General features: G+C 40.7%; 3 protein-coding genes across 7 annotated transcripts; 1 reads left to right on the top strand and 2 right to left on the bottom strand.

Moving 5' to 3' along the window:
* Window positions 1-808: 808 nt before the first annotated feature.
* Window positions 809-1,479, bottom strand: LOC142181944 (uncharacterized). Its single transcript, XM_075255650.1, has 2 exons — window positions 1,411-1,479; window positions 809-1,150 (listed from the first exon to the last, which is right to left on the bottom strand). Exons 1-2 carry the CDS (start codon window positions 1,477-1,479, stop codon window positions 809-811), a joined length of 411 nt encoding a protein of 136 aa, XP_075111751.1.
* A 180-nt stretch (window positions 1,480-1,659) lies between these two features.
* Window positions 1,660-3,505, bottom strand: LOC142181943 (uncharacterized). The gene is made up of 3 exons (XM_075255649.1): window positions 3,207-3,505; window positions 2,290-2,840; window positions 1,660-2,198 (listed from the first exon to the last, which is right to left on the bottom strand). Exons 1-3 carry the CDS (start codon window positions 3,503-3,505, stop codon window positions 1,660-1,662), a joined length of 1,389 nt encoding a protein of 462 aa, XP_075111750.1.
* Window positions 3,506-4,278: 773 nt separating this feature from the next.
* LOC142181651 (uncharacterized) lies at window positions 4,279-16,483 on the top strand. 5 transcript variants are annotated; one of them, XR_012710509.1, is made up of 5 exons: window positions 4,279-4,705; window positions 7,414-7,482; window positions 8,341-8,415; window positions 8,950-10,436; window positions 16,200-16,483. XR_012710509.1 is itself a non-coding variant. In XM_075255002.1 (4 exons), the coding sequence occupies exon 4, from the start codon at window positions 9,483-9,485 to the stop codon at window positions 10,245-10,247; it is 765 nt and encodes a 254-aa protein (XP_075111103.1). In that variant the 5' UTR covers window positions 4,279-4,705; window positions 7,414-7,482; window positions 8,341-8,415; window positions 8,950-9,482; the 3' UTR covers window positions 10,248-10,693. The 5 variants fall into 5 exon arrangements, 1 of the variants encoding a protein (XP_075111103.1); XR_012710511.1 differs by lacking the exon at window positions 7,414-7,482; XR_012710510.1 differs by lacking the exon at window positions 8,341-8,415.
* Window positions 16,484-17,383: the final 900 nt, after the last annotated feature.

Here is a 17,383-nt window from a genome sequence, read left to right as displayed (position 1 = left end):
AGTATTAAGCAGTTGTATTATTCTGTTTAGCTGATTGTATTAATCTATATTATTCAATTCAATTCAGTTGTATTAAAGTGTATTTATCAGTTGTCTACAGTTGGTATGCAAGTATATTCAGCTGCATCCATTCAGATGTAACTTTGAATTGACTAAAACAATACAAGTTATATTTATTAACTTGTATTTAGTTGTATTATTCAGTTGTATTCAGCTGTATTTTTCTCTGATTTCATATGTATTCAGCTATAGTCAATTTAATTGAACTGTATTATTAACCTATAGTCAACATTATTGAACATGTTGTATTCAAATGTATTGAACAATTGAATTACCTATATTCATCCAATGTCAGTTAAATTCAACTGTTTCAACCAGCTGTCCAGATCTGTATTCAACTGTATTACAGTGTATTCCTCCAAAGTCAATTGAATTAAACTATATTATTAACCTATATTCAACTATGTTCAACATGTTGTATTCACCTGTATTAAGGAATTGATATAGTTGTATTCAACTATACTAAGATACTCTCACAGCCACTTCATATATATTTATTTATATAAAAATGATTCAACTAAATAAATTCAGAAAATATTAACGAAAGTCATTCCACAATATATTACTTCGAAAAGAGAATTTATTATAGCTGATAATGTCATAATAAGTGTTGAGAAATTGTCGAGTCACCAATACATGTCAGAATACAACTATTTATTACGTGGAGCATTCCTACAAGTTCGCTTGTTATGTTCTCCCTGCCCACATATGCTACATGAATGTTGATTTTTCGGCAACAACAATTCACTTAAATTTTTGTCGTGCTTCTTCTTTGGCTTTCCAGGAGGTCTTTTCCATTTGGGTGGTAGTACAACATCTCTGCAACATGCTCTGGTATATTCCAGTCATTTTTGTCCGGTAGCGGGTACACTGGCACATCGTATGTCATTACAATTGCACTTGACTTGTAATAGCTAGAGCAATATTCTTCAGGCATTAAAAACTTGCTCTTCAATACAGCCCAGGCATGTGGGCATGACAATTCATCAATTTGGAATCTCCCACAAACACATTTTCTCTCGAGCAGGCAGACTGTGTAATTCCTCCCACCATCGTTAACAATATGTAAGTATTCAGTTGAGGGTACCACCTACATTTAAAAACAGAAATATAAGTTTTGAACACATTTACATGAATTAACAAATATATACTACTGAGTTAAATGGTTACTATCAACTTCGAAAATTGCAACTTCATCCAATTTCAGTTAAATTCAGCTGATTCCAGCAACTGTATGCAACTGTATTCAACTGTATTACTCTACAGTCTGCATTTGTATGCATTTGTATTCAACCTTTTTTGAGCAACTGTATTCAGGTATTTCCAATCAATTTAAACTATATCAATCACCTGAATTCCATTGTAATCATTATCACGTGCATACAGTCTTAATAATAACATGTATTTAACTGTATTCATCTATATTATTTACTAGTTCAAGCAAATATTCATAAAAATTAACGGGTAGTTCTGCCTAAAAAAATTGTATTCAGTTGTATACAACAATGCCATAAAAAATTAACTTACAGTCATACGGGTACACATGGTCTCATTCAACTCCAGCATTTCCTGGTATTTTTTCCCAAGCGTCTTGTATGTCTAAGTAGCTTCTTTACGGTTACTACAATTCCAACGACCAAACATCTTCCTAACTTCTTCGAGGAAGTCATATATTGGCAATTCCCTTGTTGAAACTAGTGTTGCATTGATTGACTTAGCGATATTTGACGTCATTGTCCATCCCCTGTTAACAGGTGCATACAACCTAGCCCACTTTTCGTAACCAGCTAACTCTAAGTATTCTTTCACCCTAATATCTACCTTCTCAACCTTCTCCATCAGACTATCAAATTCAGTTTGTGTGTATGCTTTTGCCATCGAGAAGTATATCTCACTCAACTTAGCATGGCTCTTTTTGAATTTCTTGTATACGTTATTCCATAGATGCCATATGCAAGCACAATGCGGTAAATCCGGATACACTCTCGATACAGATTTAATGATGCTCTCATTTCTATCCGAAACAATGCACATGTTTTCCCTTACACCGTATACTATCTTGAATTGCTCAAAGAACCACGTCCAAGCAGCATCGTTCTCTGAATCAATAACATCGTATGCAAGTGGCAATATATGACCTGTTTAATACAATTGAATATAATTGTTTTTAAATACATGTTTTCCAATGCTTTAAATATTAACAAATTGTATTATTATTGAGGTACTCACCTGCACCATCCAACGTGCTTGCAGAAACGAATGTCCCGGTGTAGTAGGATTTTAGATGACTTCCGTCCACTACAACAATTGGTCTACAATGATCAAACCCCCTTATAAATACATACAATGATATATACACGTACATGAATTCATTCTTTGACGATTTTTCCATTCTTATGTGAGAACCTGGATATGTCTTATCCATTGTATATAAGTATCCTGGTAATTTTTTGTATGAATCAGCCGGTTCACCTCTAAGAAAATTCATTGCCTTTTCTTTAGCCCTCCACGCCAACATATAGCTAACATCAACACCTAGATCTGATTTCACGTCATCAATAATGTCCCTCGGAGTGTATTTCCTCTTATGGTTTGTAAGCTTTGTCCTTATAATATCACTTATAAGGCTGCTACTAGCCTGCCGCTGCTCATACACTTTATCCTTCAGCGGACATTTATGGTTGTCATTGAATTCTCTCACCTTGAATAATTCTGATTTGTTAATGCTTGAAGCCTTAAACCTCCAATCACAATCTTCTGAAATACATATTAATGCATAGCTGGAAAAAAAAGTTCATACATCAGACAACTTAACGAATCTGACATATATACTTCCTATTCATAAAGTACCAAATTGATATCTGTGTATATGTAATTTTGTATACTAACGAATTCCAATATTGTTAGATGTGATTAAATACAATAAATACAACTAAATACATTCGTATGAATAATCAAACACTTAGTAACATTATAGACATAATATGAAAATAATCATAGCCACTGTTGTATTTTTTCAATAGTAAAATACACCTGAATAGATATTATTAAGAATACTAAACAAATATAAATTTTCAAAGGTGTTCATCATCTGGAGGAAACACACAACTACAATTAAATACAACAAAGTTAAACAAACATCAAACCTGACAGCATTAGACCGATCAACACGGAATTGAAACCTTTGAGCTATAGCATAATTCTTCATCACCTCTTTCAATGTAGCCTTATCCTTATAAACTTGTCCAGCCATAACCTCCTTTTGATTATTTTTTGAAATTATCAAATCCTTGTGGAGTTCGAACACTCCAATCGCTTCTCCTGAATTGGCAAGTTCTATAGCTAGTGTATCATCTGTATCGGAATCGTACATTTGAACTGCTTCGTCTATCTGCACAATGTCGCCTTGATTTAAACCATCTCCGGAGATAAGCTCTTTTTCCATAGTTGTAATGCACAGAGGATACATCCCAAATCCTCTGTTCTCTTTTGCAATTTTACATACACTCTGTAACCCATATCATTGTGTATTTCCATTGGCGTGCGATTGCCTTCAACATTGTACTGTATTTTAATGGTATTTGTGCTCAAATCTATACCCAGTTGATTAGAAATTGAACCAACTAGATCATTAAAGGAAGCATACTCCTTAATCAGTATTCCCTCAATGGAAAAGTCGATATAATTGCCCTCATCGTTCCACTTTCCAGAATGACGCAACAAAACTGTCAAGCTTTCCATATATATAGAAGAGTTATACCTTCTTTTGTATATAATTGTATCAATCGATAAGGAGGAGAAGAAAATCGCACAAATAGAAGCAAGTTGCTCTGTTTCTTCGCTTCTTTCACGTTTATGTATTTCTGACTTTGAGAAGAATACAGATTGATGGGATAACTTTTTAAGTTTGTTGAGTAAAATTAGGGAAATCAGAATTGATTTGATTTCCTTCCATTTTTAACATCTTCGTCGACCCAGATATTGCGCAGGTACGTTACGTATTTAGCGCTACATACGTTTGAATACAAGTAAATACATATCAGGATTAGCTGGATTCCTTTTTGTACGCCGCTAATTTTTGTTGTATTATTAAATACACTACCTTAAATACATTAAATACATTATAGAATTGCATAAAAGATATCTATAGGACGTAATATAGCAAAAGGTTTCTATTAATGGTTAATTAGGACTAAAAGATGGTACTTTGTGAAAAAATCCTAATATCATCATAACAATCCGAGGAACCCTTCCCAAAATTAGAAACCCTAGAACCCTTCTCCCTCTCACTCATTAGCGTCGTTTTCCCCTCTATATTCTTCCCCATCTCTCTCTCAATAGAACAGAGCACACACATACAAACGCATTCAGCGACAAATGAAAAGCAAGAAGAAAATTGAGAGTTCTGAAAGATTTTGAAGGTTGAAAACACACAAAAGGTTTCAAAATTAGAAGAAAAACAGGGAGTTTCAAAGCCTATGCTGATTACCGATGCTTTATCTCTCCAATTCCTGGGTGTTCGAGTTTTGATTGTGATCTCAGAAGCTGATGCTGTGTTTCATTGATTTTGTTTTGCTAAGCTATAATTTGCAGATCTCCCTTTATTTTGCTGCTATCCGAGCTCTTGTTCCTGCTTCTAAACTAGGTACACATATACCCCTGAGTTTCTTTTGTGTTTTTACTTGTGTATGAATGAAATAAAATTTAGTTCAAATTCCTATTCGTGAGAATCTATATGTTAGCATGTTTGAATGTTATAAGTGATAGATTTATGAATGCTAAGCAACTGAATTTGGTCAATTTAAAGTCAATTCTGATTTTGAAAATCATTGCCTGGATATAATATCTAAAATTGTTTTTGAAGTTTGAGTTAGGAATCGTGTTAAGCTAGCTTAAAATAATTTAAATCTGAACTTGACGATGATGAGGCTTATGTAGATAATACTGCTGCTGCTCCTCTTTTCCCCTTGGTTTCTCTTGTTCCTAATGCCAAATCAATGGGAGAAGTTGAACGTTTTAATGCAGAAACGTGATTTCATTGAATACATTGATAAAACTACATATCACTAGAACTTTTGTTCTTAAATGAGGAAGAATTGTTATTTGATTTTCTTCCGTTGGAGCTAGATATTTCTACTTTTCCGTGTGATGCAAAAGTAGTTGCACTGCCTCCTGACCTTAAAATATTTCTAACTTTCCTTCACACTACGTATTAAAAATTTAAGCTCTACTTAGTGAATTTTATTTTTTTATTTATGTTTAATAAATCATCGTGATTATAGGTACGGTTCCCGTAGCATAGTTATGATACGTAATTTTCCAATTCGGGTATGTATTTTATTTGACCCGACCATAACTTCTAATAAAAATAAATATATTGTAGATCGTGAGTACGGTTCCCGTGACGCGGTTTGCAATATGTACCAAAACGATAAGTGTACGACAATCGTGACATGTTCTAGAACAACTCCATAAATAAATAAAAGCGGTTATAAAGTTTTAAGAAAGCACAATAGGTATTAAACATGTAATAAATCAGATAATTAGGCTAAATATTAATAGTTGAGCGACCATGCTAAAACCACGGAACTCGGGAGTGCCTAACACCTTCTTCCGGGTTAACACAATTTGTCACGACCCTAACCGGACCAGGTCATGATGGCGCCTATCGTGAAACAAGGCCAGCCGACACAAACCCCCAAACCAACTAAACAGTTATTATAATTCATTTTAAGTAATTACTAAGCTATAAATCCCAAAATATAGAGTAGAATAGAATAGTGCGGAAACAAACACAGTCCGACATCGGGGTGTCACTAGTCATGAGCATCTAAAATCCATCTAAGAGTAGTCTAATACAAGTGTAAATAGAGATAGGAAGGAGAAGCACTGGTGTGACGACCCAGCCGGTCGACTTAAGAATTTACGCCCCGATCCCCTATTAACAGCTTTCCCCAAGTTTATTTTTGCTATTTTGATTTGCCAGGATGTTCGGTTCGGAGAGTTTAGGGACACTTAGTCCCTAAATGAGAGCTTAAGTGTTGGAAAGTTGGTCGTAGTCGAAACAGTGTGAAGACGGCCTCGGAATGAAAATTCAATGGTTCCGTCAGCTCCGAAGAGTGATTTCGGGGTTAGGAGTGTGTTCGGATTGTGTTTTGGAGGTCCGTAGCTAATTTAGGCTTGAAATGCCGAAAGATAAATTTTTGAAGTTTCCGGTTCGATAGCGAGATTTTTATCCGAGGGTTGAAATGGAATTTCAGAAGTTGGAGTAGCTCCGTAGTGTTGAATGTGGCGTGTGTGCAAAATTTCAGGTCATTCGGACGAGGTTTGATAGACTTTTTGATCGAAAGCGTATTTTTAGAGGTTTTGGAATTCTTAGACTTGAATCCGATGAGAAATAGGTGTTTTGATGTTGTTTTGTGCGTTCCTAAGGTTGGAACAAGTTCGAATGAGGTTATAGGATATGTTGGTATGTTTGGTTGAGGTCCCGGGGGCCTTGGGTGTGTTTCGGATGCTCAACGGATCATTTTAAGTTGTAAAAAAGTGGCAGAGGAATTTTACTCTTCGCATTCGCGAGTAGGCCCTCGCGTTCGTGAAGAGTCATTTGAGGAAGGTGAAAATTAAGCCTTCAGGTTCGCGAGGAAGGCACCTCGTTCGCGAAGGGCTAAGTATTTGTACATCGCATTCGCGTGGGTGGTGTCGCGTTCGCATAGAAGAAAATGAGCGGCTGAGTTTCAGTAGATTTAATGCATCGCATTCGCGATAGGTGGAATGCGATCGCGAAGGCCTGCTTATGCAAAGCATCGCGTTTGCGAGGTATTGGCCGCGATCGCGTAAGAGAAAAAATGGTCAAAGTCATTTTGTGCTTCGCGAAGCGAGGGTTCGATCGCGTTCATGAAGAAGGAATTACCTGGGCAGATATAAGATTTCAAAATCGAGGGTTTAGCCATTTTTATAAAAACTTAAGCTTGGGAGCTCGGATTTGAGCGAGATTTTGAGGGTTTTTCAGAGATATCGATTGGGTAATGATTCTAGACTCCTTTTTGCTTGTAACCCATTAATCTAAATATGAATTCATCCTTTAATTTCGAAATTTGTATGAAAATTAGGGAAAATTTCTTAGACCAAGAAATTGTGTTTTAATTGGGGATTTGACATCGGATTTGGATAATTTTGTTATGGTTAGATTCGTGAGAGTTTGAGGATTCTGAAACTATAAATTTTACTCGATTCCGAGATGTGGGCCCAAGGGGTATTTTGGTCATTTTACCTAATTTTGCTTATTAGCTTAGAATTTAATTGTAGAATCAGTTACTTGAAGTGTTATTTACATTATACAATTGAATTGAATAGATTTGGGCCATTTGGAGTCGAGTACTCGTGGCAAAAGCGTGGTTTCGGGTTGATTTGAGCTGGTTCGAGGTAAGTGGCTTGTCTAATCTTGTGTGGGGGACCTTCCCCTTAAGATATGATATATTTGATAATTGAAATGCCTTGTACGTGAGGTGACGAGCGCGTACTTGAGCTAATCGTTGAAAATCCGGTTTTTCCTTAAGTATTTCAATTGACTTCTTTTTCCTGTTTTATTCTACTTGTGAATTTAGACTGTTGCTAGTTTAGAAAAGCATGTTTAGTTGACTTAATTTCCTATTTGCTTAGACTGCCTTAATTACATTACGTGAAGCATGTTAGGCTAGAATTAACTGTTTACTTGGTACGAAATTTAGCTTAATTGGGTATTCTTGTGTTGTTGCTGTGGGTTTTTACTTTGGGACTACGGGACGGCATCCCGTGAGATCCCCTGTACGTATTTATGATATGAACTGAGGAACGGGATACCAAGAGATCCTCGGGATATGGAGATATCCCTAGCATATATTGAGGATGCCAAGAGATCCCCGGGATACCAAGATATCCCTAGCATATATTGAGGATACCAAGAGATCCTCAGGATATTAAGAGATCCCTAACATATATTGAGAATACCAAGAGATCCTCGGGATACCAAGAGATCCCCGGTTATCATACTTGTTATGAGTGGTACTTCCTTGTGGTTTGCCTTCATCTCTGGTTCCGTTATTGTACTCTTATTATCCTGTATAAATTCTTAATGTAGATTCTCAATTGTACTGCTTATCTTATCCTGTCATCTTTATATTTATTTAATCTCAGTAGGGCCCTGACCTCCCTCGTCACTACCCAACTGAGGTTAGGCTTGGCACTTACTGAGTACCTCTGTGGTGTACTCAGGCCCATTCTGCGCATGTTTTTCATGTGCAGATCCAGGTACCGCTACTCAGGCCTACCATCCTTGAGGAGGCGACTGCTCTAGAGACTTCAAGGCATATCTGCCATGTCCGCAGACCGAGAAGTCCCTTTTTATTCTAGCTGTTAAACATTGTCCTTCTATATTTTCTTTCTTGTTAGACATTTCTGGAGTTAGAGCTTCTTATGTATCTCTTAGCTTGTGATTCATGGGTTTCCGGGTTTTGGGAAAATGTATTGGTTTTAAGAGTAAATATTGTGTATGTCGAGCGACACTTTTAAATGCTGTTTTATTACTCTATTTCTGTTTTAAATTGTTTTCTTTCGCAAATTTTGTTTATCTTCCGCATTTTAGGCTTACCTAGTCGTAAAGACTAGGTGCCGTCATGATAGTTCACGGAGGACAAACCAGGGGTCGTGACAAGTTTGTATCAGAGCTCTAGGTTTATAGGAGTCATGGATCACAAGCCAGTTTATTAGAGTCTTGCTGATCGTTACGGAGATGTCTGTACTTATCTACGAGAGGCTATGTAACTGTTAGGAAAATTCCACTTCATTTGATTTCCTTGTCATGCGATATTTTGACATCACAATTCTAAACTTCTGTCTTCTATTCTCTCACAGATGGTGAGGACACGTGCTACCCGAGATGATCAGGCACCCGCGCCTCCTACTACAGTCGTCAGAAGTCAGGGTCGGGGTTGAGGCCGAGGATGCGCACATGGTGCAGCTAGAGCACCTGCGCGAGCTACTGCCGAAGTACCTCCAATAGTTCCAGCCGAAGTCCAGGCGCCTGACACGCCTACTGCTACCACTACTCCAGCCCTTCAGGAGACTTTGGCACAGTTCATGAGCATGTACACCACTCTGGCTCAAGCAGGGTTGCTTCCCCTTGCTGCAGCTACATCTTAGGCCGGAGAAGAGCACAGACTCCCACCGCCCGCACTCTTGAGCAGCGAGTTCATGTTGAGCAGGTCCCTGAGATTATTCTTGTACCACTTGCAGTGCCAGTTCAGCTCGAGGACAGGGCAGCGGCTTCCGAGGAGGAGCAGCTGAGGCATGAGAGGTTCAAGAAGTACAAGCCTCCTGTATTTAGTGGTCTAGCATCGGAGGATGCTCTGGGATTTCTAGATGAGAGCTACCGTATTCTCCGTACCATGGGTATATCAGGATCGAGTGGGGTTTCCTTCACTACCTTCCAGCTTCGAGGAGCTGCATATGAGTGGTGGCGCACTTATGAGTTGGACAATCTGGATGAGGCTGCTTCACTGACTAGGACTCAGTTTTCAGATCTGTTCCTGAGAGAGTATGTTCCTCAGAGACTCAGGGACGCTTGGCGTGCAGAGTTTGAGCATTTGCGCCAGGGTGCTATGACTGTCTCAGAGTATGCTGTCCGTTACACTAGTTTGGCTAGGCATGCACCAGCCTTGGTTTCTACTGTTCGCGAGAGAGTTTGCCGGTTTATTGAGGGCCTTATTCCCAGCATCAGGTCTAGCATGGCTCGTGAGTGGGAGATGGATATTTCTTATCAGCAGGTGGTGAGCATTGCTAGGAGGATTGAGGGTATGCATGCTAGGGAGAGAGAGGAGAGGGAGGCTAAGAGGTCTCGAGAGTCGGGCCATTATTCTGGTGCCCGTACCCCAGCTGCAGGTCGTCATGGTAGGGGTTATATGAGTCGTCCTATTCATTCAGCTCTTCCAGCAGCCAGTAGTGCTCCAACTCCTCCTAGGCCACATGAGCCTTATTATGCACCTTCGGTTTCTAGCGCGCCTCCTGCGCGGGGTGCTTTCAGAGGTCAGTCCAGTAGACCTGGCTCGAGCCAGTCACAGCCACCACGTCCTCCCAGAGTTTGTTTTGAGTGTGGTGACACACTCCACCTGGTGAGGGATTGCCCTAGACTTGGGAGAAGTGCACCTCCATAGACATCTCAGCCACAGCGTGTCCCGCAGAGTTCTCAAGCTATGATTACAGCTCCAGTTGCTACCCCACCTGCTCACTAACTAGAGGTGGAGGCTGGGGAGGTAGAGTTCGCCCTAGAGGGGGAGGCCAGGCCAGATACTATGCCCTTCCTGCCCGTACCGAGGCTGTTGCATCCGATTCTGTCATCACAGGTATTATATTGGTTTGCCACAGAGATGCATCAGTTCTATTCGATCCAGGCTCTACTTGCTCTTATGTGTCTTCTTATTTTACTTCGTATTTGGGTGTACCTTGGGATTCTTTGAGTTCCTCTGTTTATGTTTCTACTCTTGTGAGAGATTCTCTTATTGTGGATTCGGTCATGTTTGGTTGCTCTTAGTGATTTTGAGACCAGAGCTGATCTATTGTTACTCAGCATGGTTGATTTTGATATTATCTTGGGCATGGACTGGTTGTCGCCCCATCATGCTATTCTTGACTGTCACGCCAAAATCGTGACACTTGCTATGCCAGGTATTCTGCGTGTTGAGTGGAGGGGTACTTTAGATCACACTCCTAGTAGAGTCATTTCTTTTCTTAAAGCTCAGCGTATGGTTGAGAAGGGGTGTAACACGTATTTAGCTTATGTGAAAGATGTCAATATTGATACCCCTTCAGTTGATTCAGTCCCAGTAGTACGAGATTTTCCCTATGTGTTTCCAGTTGACCTTCCGGGCATGCCGCCTGATAGAGATATTGATTTTGGCATTAATCTATTGCCGGGAACTCAGCCCATTTCTATTCTTCCGTATTGTATGGCTCCTCCTAAATTGAAGGAGTTGAATGATTAGTTATAGAAATTGCTTGATAAGGGTTATAGTCGGCCTAGTGTATCGCCTTGGGGGTGCTCCTATCTTGTTTGTGAAGAAAAAGGATGGTTCTATGCGTATGTGTATTGATTATCGCTAGTTAAACAAGGTTACAGAGAAGAACCGTTATCCTTTGCCTCGTATTGATGATCTGTTTGACCAGCTTTAGGGCGCACAGGCATTTTCTAAGATTGATTTGCGCTCAGGTTACCATCAGTTGAAGATTCGGGAGCCAGATATCCGAAGACTGCTTTCAGGACTCGGTATGGTCATTATGAGTTCCTTGTTATGTCATTTGGGCTGACCAATGCCCCATCAACCTTTATGCATTTGATGCACAGTGTGTTCCGGCCGTATCTTGACTCGTTCGTCATTGTCTTTATTGATGATATTCTGGTGTATTCCCGGAGTCGGGAAGATCATGAGCAGCACCTGAGGACTATGCTTCAGACTCTGAGAGAGAAGAAGTTATATGCGAAGTTCTCGAAATGTGAGTTTTGGTTGGATTCAGTGGCATTCTTAGGCCATGTGGTATCGAGTGAGGGCATTTAGGTGGATCCGAAGAAAATAGAGGCCGGGTATAGTTGGCCCAGACCATCCTCAGCTACAGAGATCCATAGTTTCCTTGGTTTGGCGGGTTACTACCATCGTTTTGTGGAGGGGTTTTCATCGATTGCAGCCCCTATGACCAGGTTGACCCAGAGGGGTGCTCTATTCCAATGGACGGGAGAGTGTGAGGCGAGCTTTCAGAAGCTCAAGACAGCTTTGACCACAACCCTAATTTTGTTACTGCCTACAGGTTCGGGGTCTTATATGGTCTATTGTGATGCCTCAAGGGTTGGCCTCGGAGCGGTGTTGATGCAAGACGGTAGGGTGATTGCCTACGCGTCCAGACATTTGAAGATACATGAGAAGAACTACCCTGTTCACGACCTTGAGTTAGCTACCATTGTTCACACCTTGAAGATTTGGTGCCATTACTTATACAGTGTGCCTTGTGAGATTTACACCGACCATCGGAGCTTGCAGCACCTGTTCAAGCAAAATGATCTAAATTTGCGCCAGAGGAGGTAGTTAGAGTTGCTAAAGGACTATGATCACTATTTTGTATCATCCGGGCAAGGCCAATATGTTAGCCGACGCTTTGAGTCACCGGGCAGAGAGTTTGGGGAGTTTGGCTTATTTACCAGCATCGGAGAGACCTATGGCGATGGATGTTCAGGCCTTAGCCAGCCAATTTATGAGATTGGATCTTTCGGAGCCCAGTCAGGTTCTAGCTTGCGTGGTTTCTCGGTCTTCCTTATTTTATCGTATCAGGGAGCGACATTATGATGACCCTCATTTGCTTGTCCTCAAGGACAAGGTTTAGCACGGTGATGCCAGAGATGTGACTATTGGTGATAATGGGGTATTGAGGATGCATGGTCGGATATGTGTACCCAATGTTGATGGGCTTCGAGAGTTGATTTAAGAGGAGGCCCATAGTTCGCGGTATTCCATCCATTCGGGTGCCGCAAAGATGTATCAGGATTTGAGACAGCACTACTAGTGGAGGCGGATATATATTTGGATTTGTAGCTCGGTGCCTCAACTGTCAGCATGTGAAGTATGAGCAACAGAGACCGGGTGGGTTGCTTCAGCAGATAGAGATTCCGGAGTGGAAGTGGATGCGGATCACCATGGACTTTGTAGTTGGGCTCCCACGGACTTTGAGAAAGTTCGATGCTATTTGGGTGATTGTGGATCGGCTGACCAAGTCCGCTCATTTCATTCTTGTGTGTAATACTTATTCCTCGGAGCGGTTGGTGGAGATTTATATCCGGGAGATTGTTTGTCTGCATGGTATTTCAGTGTCCATCATTTAAGATAGAGGCACTCAGTTCACATCACGGTTCTAGAGGGCCGTTCAACATGAGTTGGGTACTCGGGTGGAGTTGAGTACAACACTTCACCCTTAGACGGACGGGCAGTCTGAGCGTACTATTCAGATTCTTGAGGATATGCTCCATATGTGTGTGTGTGATTGAGTTTGGAGGTCTTGGGATCAGTTCTTGCCATTGGCAGAGTTTGCTTACAACAACAACTATCAGTCCAGCATTCAGATGACACTGTATGAGGCTTTATATGAGAGACGGTGTAGATCCCCAGTGGGTTGGTTTGAGCCGGGTAAGGATAGATTGTTGGGCATAAACCTGGTTTAGGATGTTTTGGAGAAGGTTAAGGTGATTCAGGATAGACTCCGTACAGCCCAGTCCAGACAGAAAAGTTACGCGGACCGGAAGGTTCATGATGTTTCCTATATGGATGGAGAGTGGGTTCTGCTTCGGGTTTCGCTTATGAAGGGCGTTATGAGATTCAGGAAGAAAGGAAAGTTGATTTCGAGATTTATTGGCCCTTTTGAGATATTGAGGCGTGTTGGGGAGGTTGCTTATGAGCTTGCCTTACCTCCCAACTTGGCCGGAGTTCATCCGGTATTCCATGTTTCGATGCTCCGGAGGTATCACGGTGATCCATCGCACATGTTGGATTTCAGTTCAGTCCAGTTGGACAAGGATCTATCTTATGTTAAGGAGCCAGTGGCAATATTGGACAGGCATGTTAGAAAGTTGAGGTCAAAGAACATTGCATCAGTGAAGGTTCAGTGGCGGGGTCAGCCGGTCGAGGAGGTGACCTGGGAGACCGAGCAGGATATGCACAACTGTTACCATTATCTTTTTACTACTTCAGGTATGTCTTTATGATCGTTCGATGACGAACGAATGTTTATGTGTAGGAGGATGTGACGACCTGGCCGGTCGTCTTAAGAATTTACGCCCCGATCCCCTATTAACTGCTTTCCCCAAGTTTATTTATGTTATTTTGATTTGCCAGGATGTTCGATTTTGAGTTTCGAAGAGTTGTCCATAGTCGGAACAGTATGATGACAGCCTCAGAATGGAAATCCGATGGTTCTGTTAGCTCCGTTGAGTGATTTCGGGGTTAGGAGCGTGTTCAGATTGTATTTTGGAGGTCCGTAGCTAATTTAGGCTTGAAATGTCGAAAGTTGAATTTTTGAAGTTTTTGGTTCGATAGCGAGATTTTGATCCGAGGGTCGAAATGGAATTTCAAAAGTTGGAGTAGCTCCGTAGAATTGAATGTGTTGTGTGTGCAAAATTTCAGGTCATTCGGACGAGGTTTAATAGACTTTTTGATCGAAAGCGTATTTTTAGAGTTTTTGGAATTCTTAAACTTTAATCCGATGAGAAATAGGTGTTTTGATATTGTTTTGTACATTCCGAGGGTTGGAACAAGTTCTAATGAGGTTATAGGATATGTTTGTATGTTTGGTTGAGGTCCCGGGGGCCTCGGGTGTGTTTCGGATGCTCAACGGATCATTTTAAGTTGTAAAAAAGTTGCAGATTTTGTTCAGCTGTTGCAGAGGAATTTTACTCTTCGCATTCGCGAGTGGGCCCTCGCGTTCGTGAAGAGTCAATTGAGGAAGGTAAAAATTAAGCCTTCGCGTTTGCGAGGAAGGCACCGCATTCGCAAAGGGCTAAGGGTTGTACGTCGCGTTCGCGTGGGTGGTGTCGCGTTCGCATAGAAGAAAATAAGCGGCTGAGTTTCAGTAGATTTAATGTATTGCGTTCGTGATTGGTGGAACGCGATCGCGAAGGCCTACTTGTGCAAAGCATCGCGTTCGTGAGGTATTGGCCGTGATCGCGTAAGAGGAAAAATGGTCGAAGTCATTTTGTGCTTCACGAACGCGAGGGTTTGACCGCGTTCGCGAAGAACGAATTACCTGGGAAGATATAAGATTTCAAAATCTAGAGTTTAACCATTTTTATCAAAACTTAAGCTTGGGAGCTCGGATTTGAGCGAGATTTTGAGGGATTTTCAGAGATATTGATTGGGTAACGATTCTAGACTCCTTTTTGCTTGTAACTCATTAATCTAAACATGAATTCATCATTTAATTTCGAAATTCGTATGAAAATTGGGGAAAAGTTCTTAGACCAAAAAATTGAGTTTTGATTGGGAATTTGACGTCGGATTTGGATTATTTTGGTATGGTTATACTCGTGAGAGTTTGAGGATTTTGAAACTACAAATTTTACCCGATTCTGAGATGTGGGCCCGAGGGGCGTTTTGGTCATTTTACCTAATTTCGCGTATTAACTTAGAATTTAATTGTAGAATCAGTTACTTGAAGTGTTATTTACATTATACAATTGAATTGAATAGATTTGGGCCATTTGGAGTCGAGTACTCGTGGCAAAAGCGTGTTTTCGGGGTGATTTGAGCTGGTTCGAGGTAAGTGGCTTGTCTAATCTTGTGTGGGGGACCTTCCCCTTAGGATATGATATATTTGATAATTGAAATTCCTTGTACGTGAGGTGAGGTGTGCTACTTGAGCTAATTGTTGAAAATCCGGTTTTTCCTTAAGTATTTCAATTGAGTTCTTTTTCCTGTTTTATTCTACTTGCGAATTTAGCCTGTTGCTAGTTTAGAAAAGCATGTTTAGTTCACTTAATTTCCTATTTGCTTAAACTACCTTAATTACATTACGTGAAGCATGTTAGGCTAGAATTAACTGTTTACTTGGTACGAAATTTAGCTTAATTGAGTATTCTTGTGTTGCTGCTATGTGATTCTATTTTGGGACTACGGGACGACATCCCGGGAGATCCCATGTACGTATTTATGATCTGAACTGAGGTGAGGGATACCAAGAGATCCTTGGCACGTATATTGAGGATACCAAGAGATCCTTGGCACGTATATTGAGGATACCAAGAGATCCTCGGGATACCGAGAGATCTCTAGAATATATTGAGGATACCAAGAGATCCTCGGGATACCAAGAGATCCCTGGTTATCATCCTTGTTATGAGTGATACTTCCTTGCGCCTTCATCTCTGTTTCCGTTATTGTACTCTTATTATCATGTATAGATTCTTACTGTAGATTCTCAATTGTACTGCTTATCTTATCCTGTCATTTTTATATTTATTTAATCTAGTAGGGCCCTGACCTTCCTCGTCACTACCCAACCGAGGTTAGGCTTGGCACTTACTGAGTACTGCTGTGGTGTACTCATGCCCCTTCTGCGCATGTTTTCATGTGCAGATCCAGGTACCGCTACTTAGGCCTACCATCCTTGAGGAGGCGACTACTTTAGAGACTTCGAGGTACATCTGCCGCGTCCGCAGACCAAGAAGTCCCTTTCTATTCTAGCAGTTAAACATTGCCCTTCTATATTTTCTTTCTTGTTAGACATTTCTGGAGTTAGAGCTTCTTATGTATCTCTTAGCTTATGATTCATGGGTTTCCGGGTTTTGGGAAAATGTATTGGTTTTAAGAGTAAATATTGTGTATGTAGAGCGATACTTTTAAATGCTGTTTTATTACTCTATTTCTGTTTTAAATTATTTTCTTCCGCATTTTAGGCTTACCTAGTCGTAGAGACTAGGTGCTGTCATGATGGTTCACGTAGGGCGAACTGGGGGTCGTGACAACTGGGCTACGAATGCCGAGCAGCTACCTAGTCAACTCTGAACAAGCCTGCTGGAAAGCAAAATCAGCACTCTCTAGCATGCCCCGAGACTCCTGGATCTGCACACAGGGTGCAGGGAGTAATATGAGTATGCCAACTCACTAAGTAATAAAAGTAAAGGCAGCTGGGCGATAAGAAAACACGTAGAACACAACATAATGCTACAACAAAATAGTATAAAACCAGACAATGCTATAAAACAGTAAAAACTCGTAGAAACACCTTAGTTCAGTAAAAACCTCTTTAAAACATATTTGAGTAATTCAAACGAGTGATGAAAATAAGGGAAAAAGTATAGAAACATAAATCAGCCCCTCGAGCAAAATACCAAAAGAACCAGCCCCTCGGGCTATCTCACAATCATTCATATCAGCCCCTCGGGCAATAACATGAAACGATAACAGTCGCTCGGACAATATCACATCTCACACTGGGTACCTGCGCTCACAGGGGTGTGCAGACTTCGGAGGGGCTCCTACAGCCCAAGGGCTATATCAAGCCATATCGTGGCATAATCGAACTGGCCCTCAGCCTCATAATCATGAATCAGTACACACTGCTGCAGTGCGCAGCCCGATCCCATAATATCCTCACAACATAGGACCTCGGCCTCAGTCAGTCAGAAATCTCTCAAGCCACTCGGGCAAAATTAAAACATGATACTCAGCCCAAAATGTCATTTAAAATGTCAAAAACGGAGTAAATATGGCTGAGTTATGAAAATAGTAGAATACAGCATGACTGAGTACAAATATGA

This window comes from Nicotiana tabacum, chromosome 6, assembly GCF_000715075.1.
Source record: "Nicotiana tabacum cultivar K326 chromosome 6, ASM71507v2, whole genome shotgun sequence".
Classification (NCBI taxonomy): Eukaryota; Viridiplantae; Streptophyta; class Magnoliopsida; order Solanales; family Solanaceae; genus Nicotiana; species Nicotiana tabacum.
This window is presented reverse-complemented; position numbering and strand designations above follow the sequence as displayed.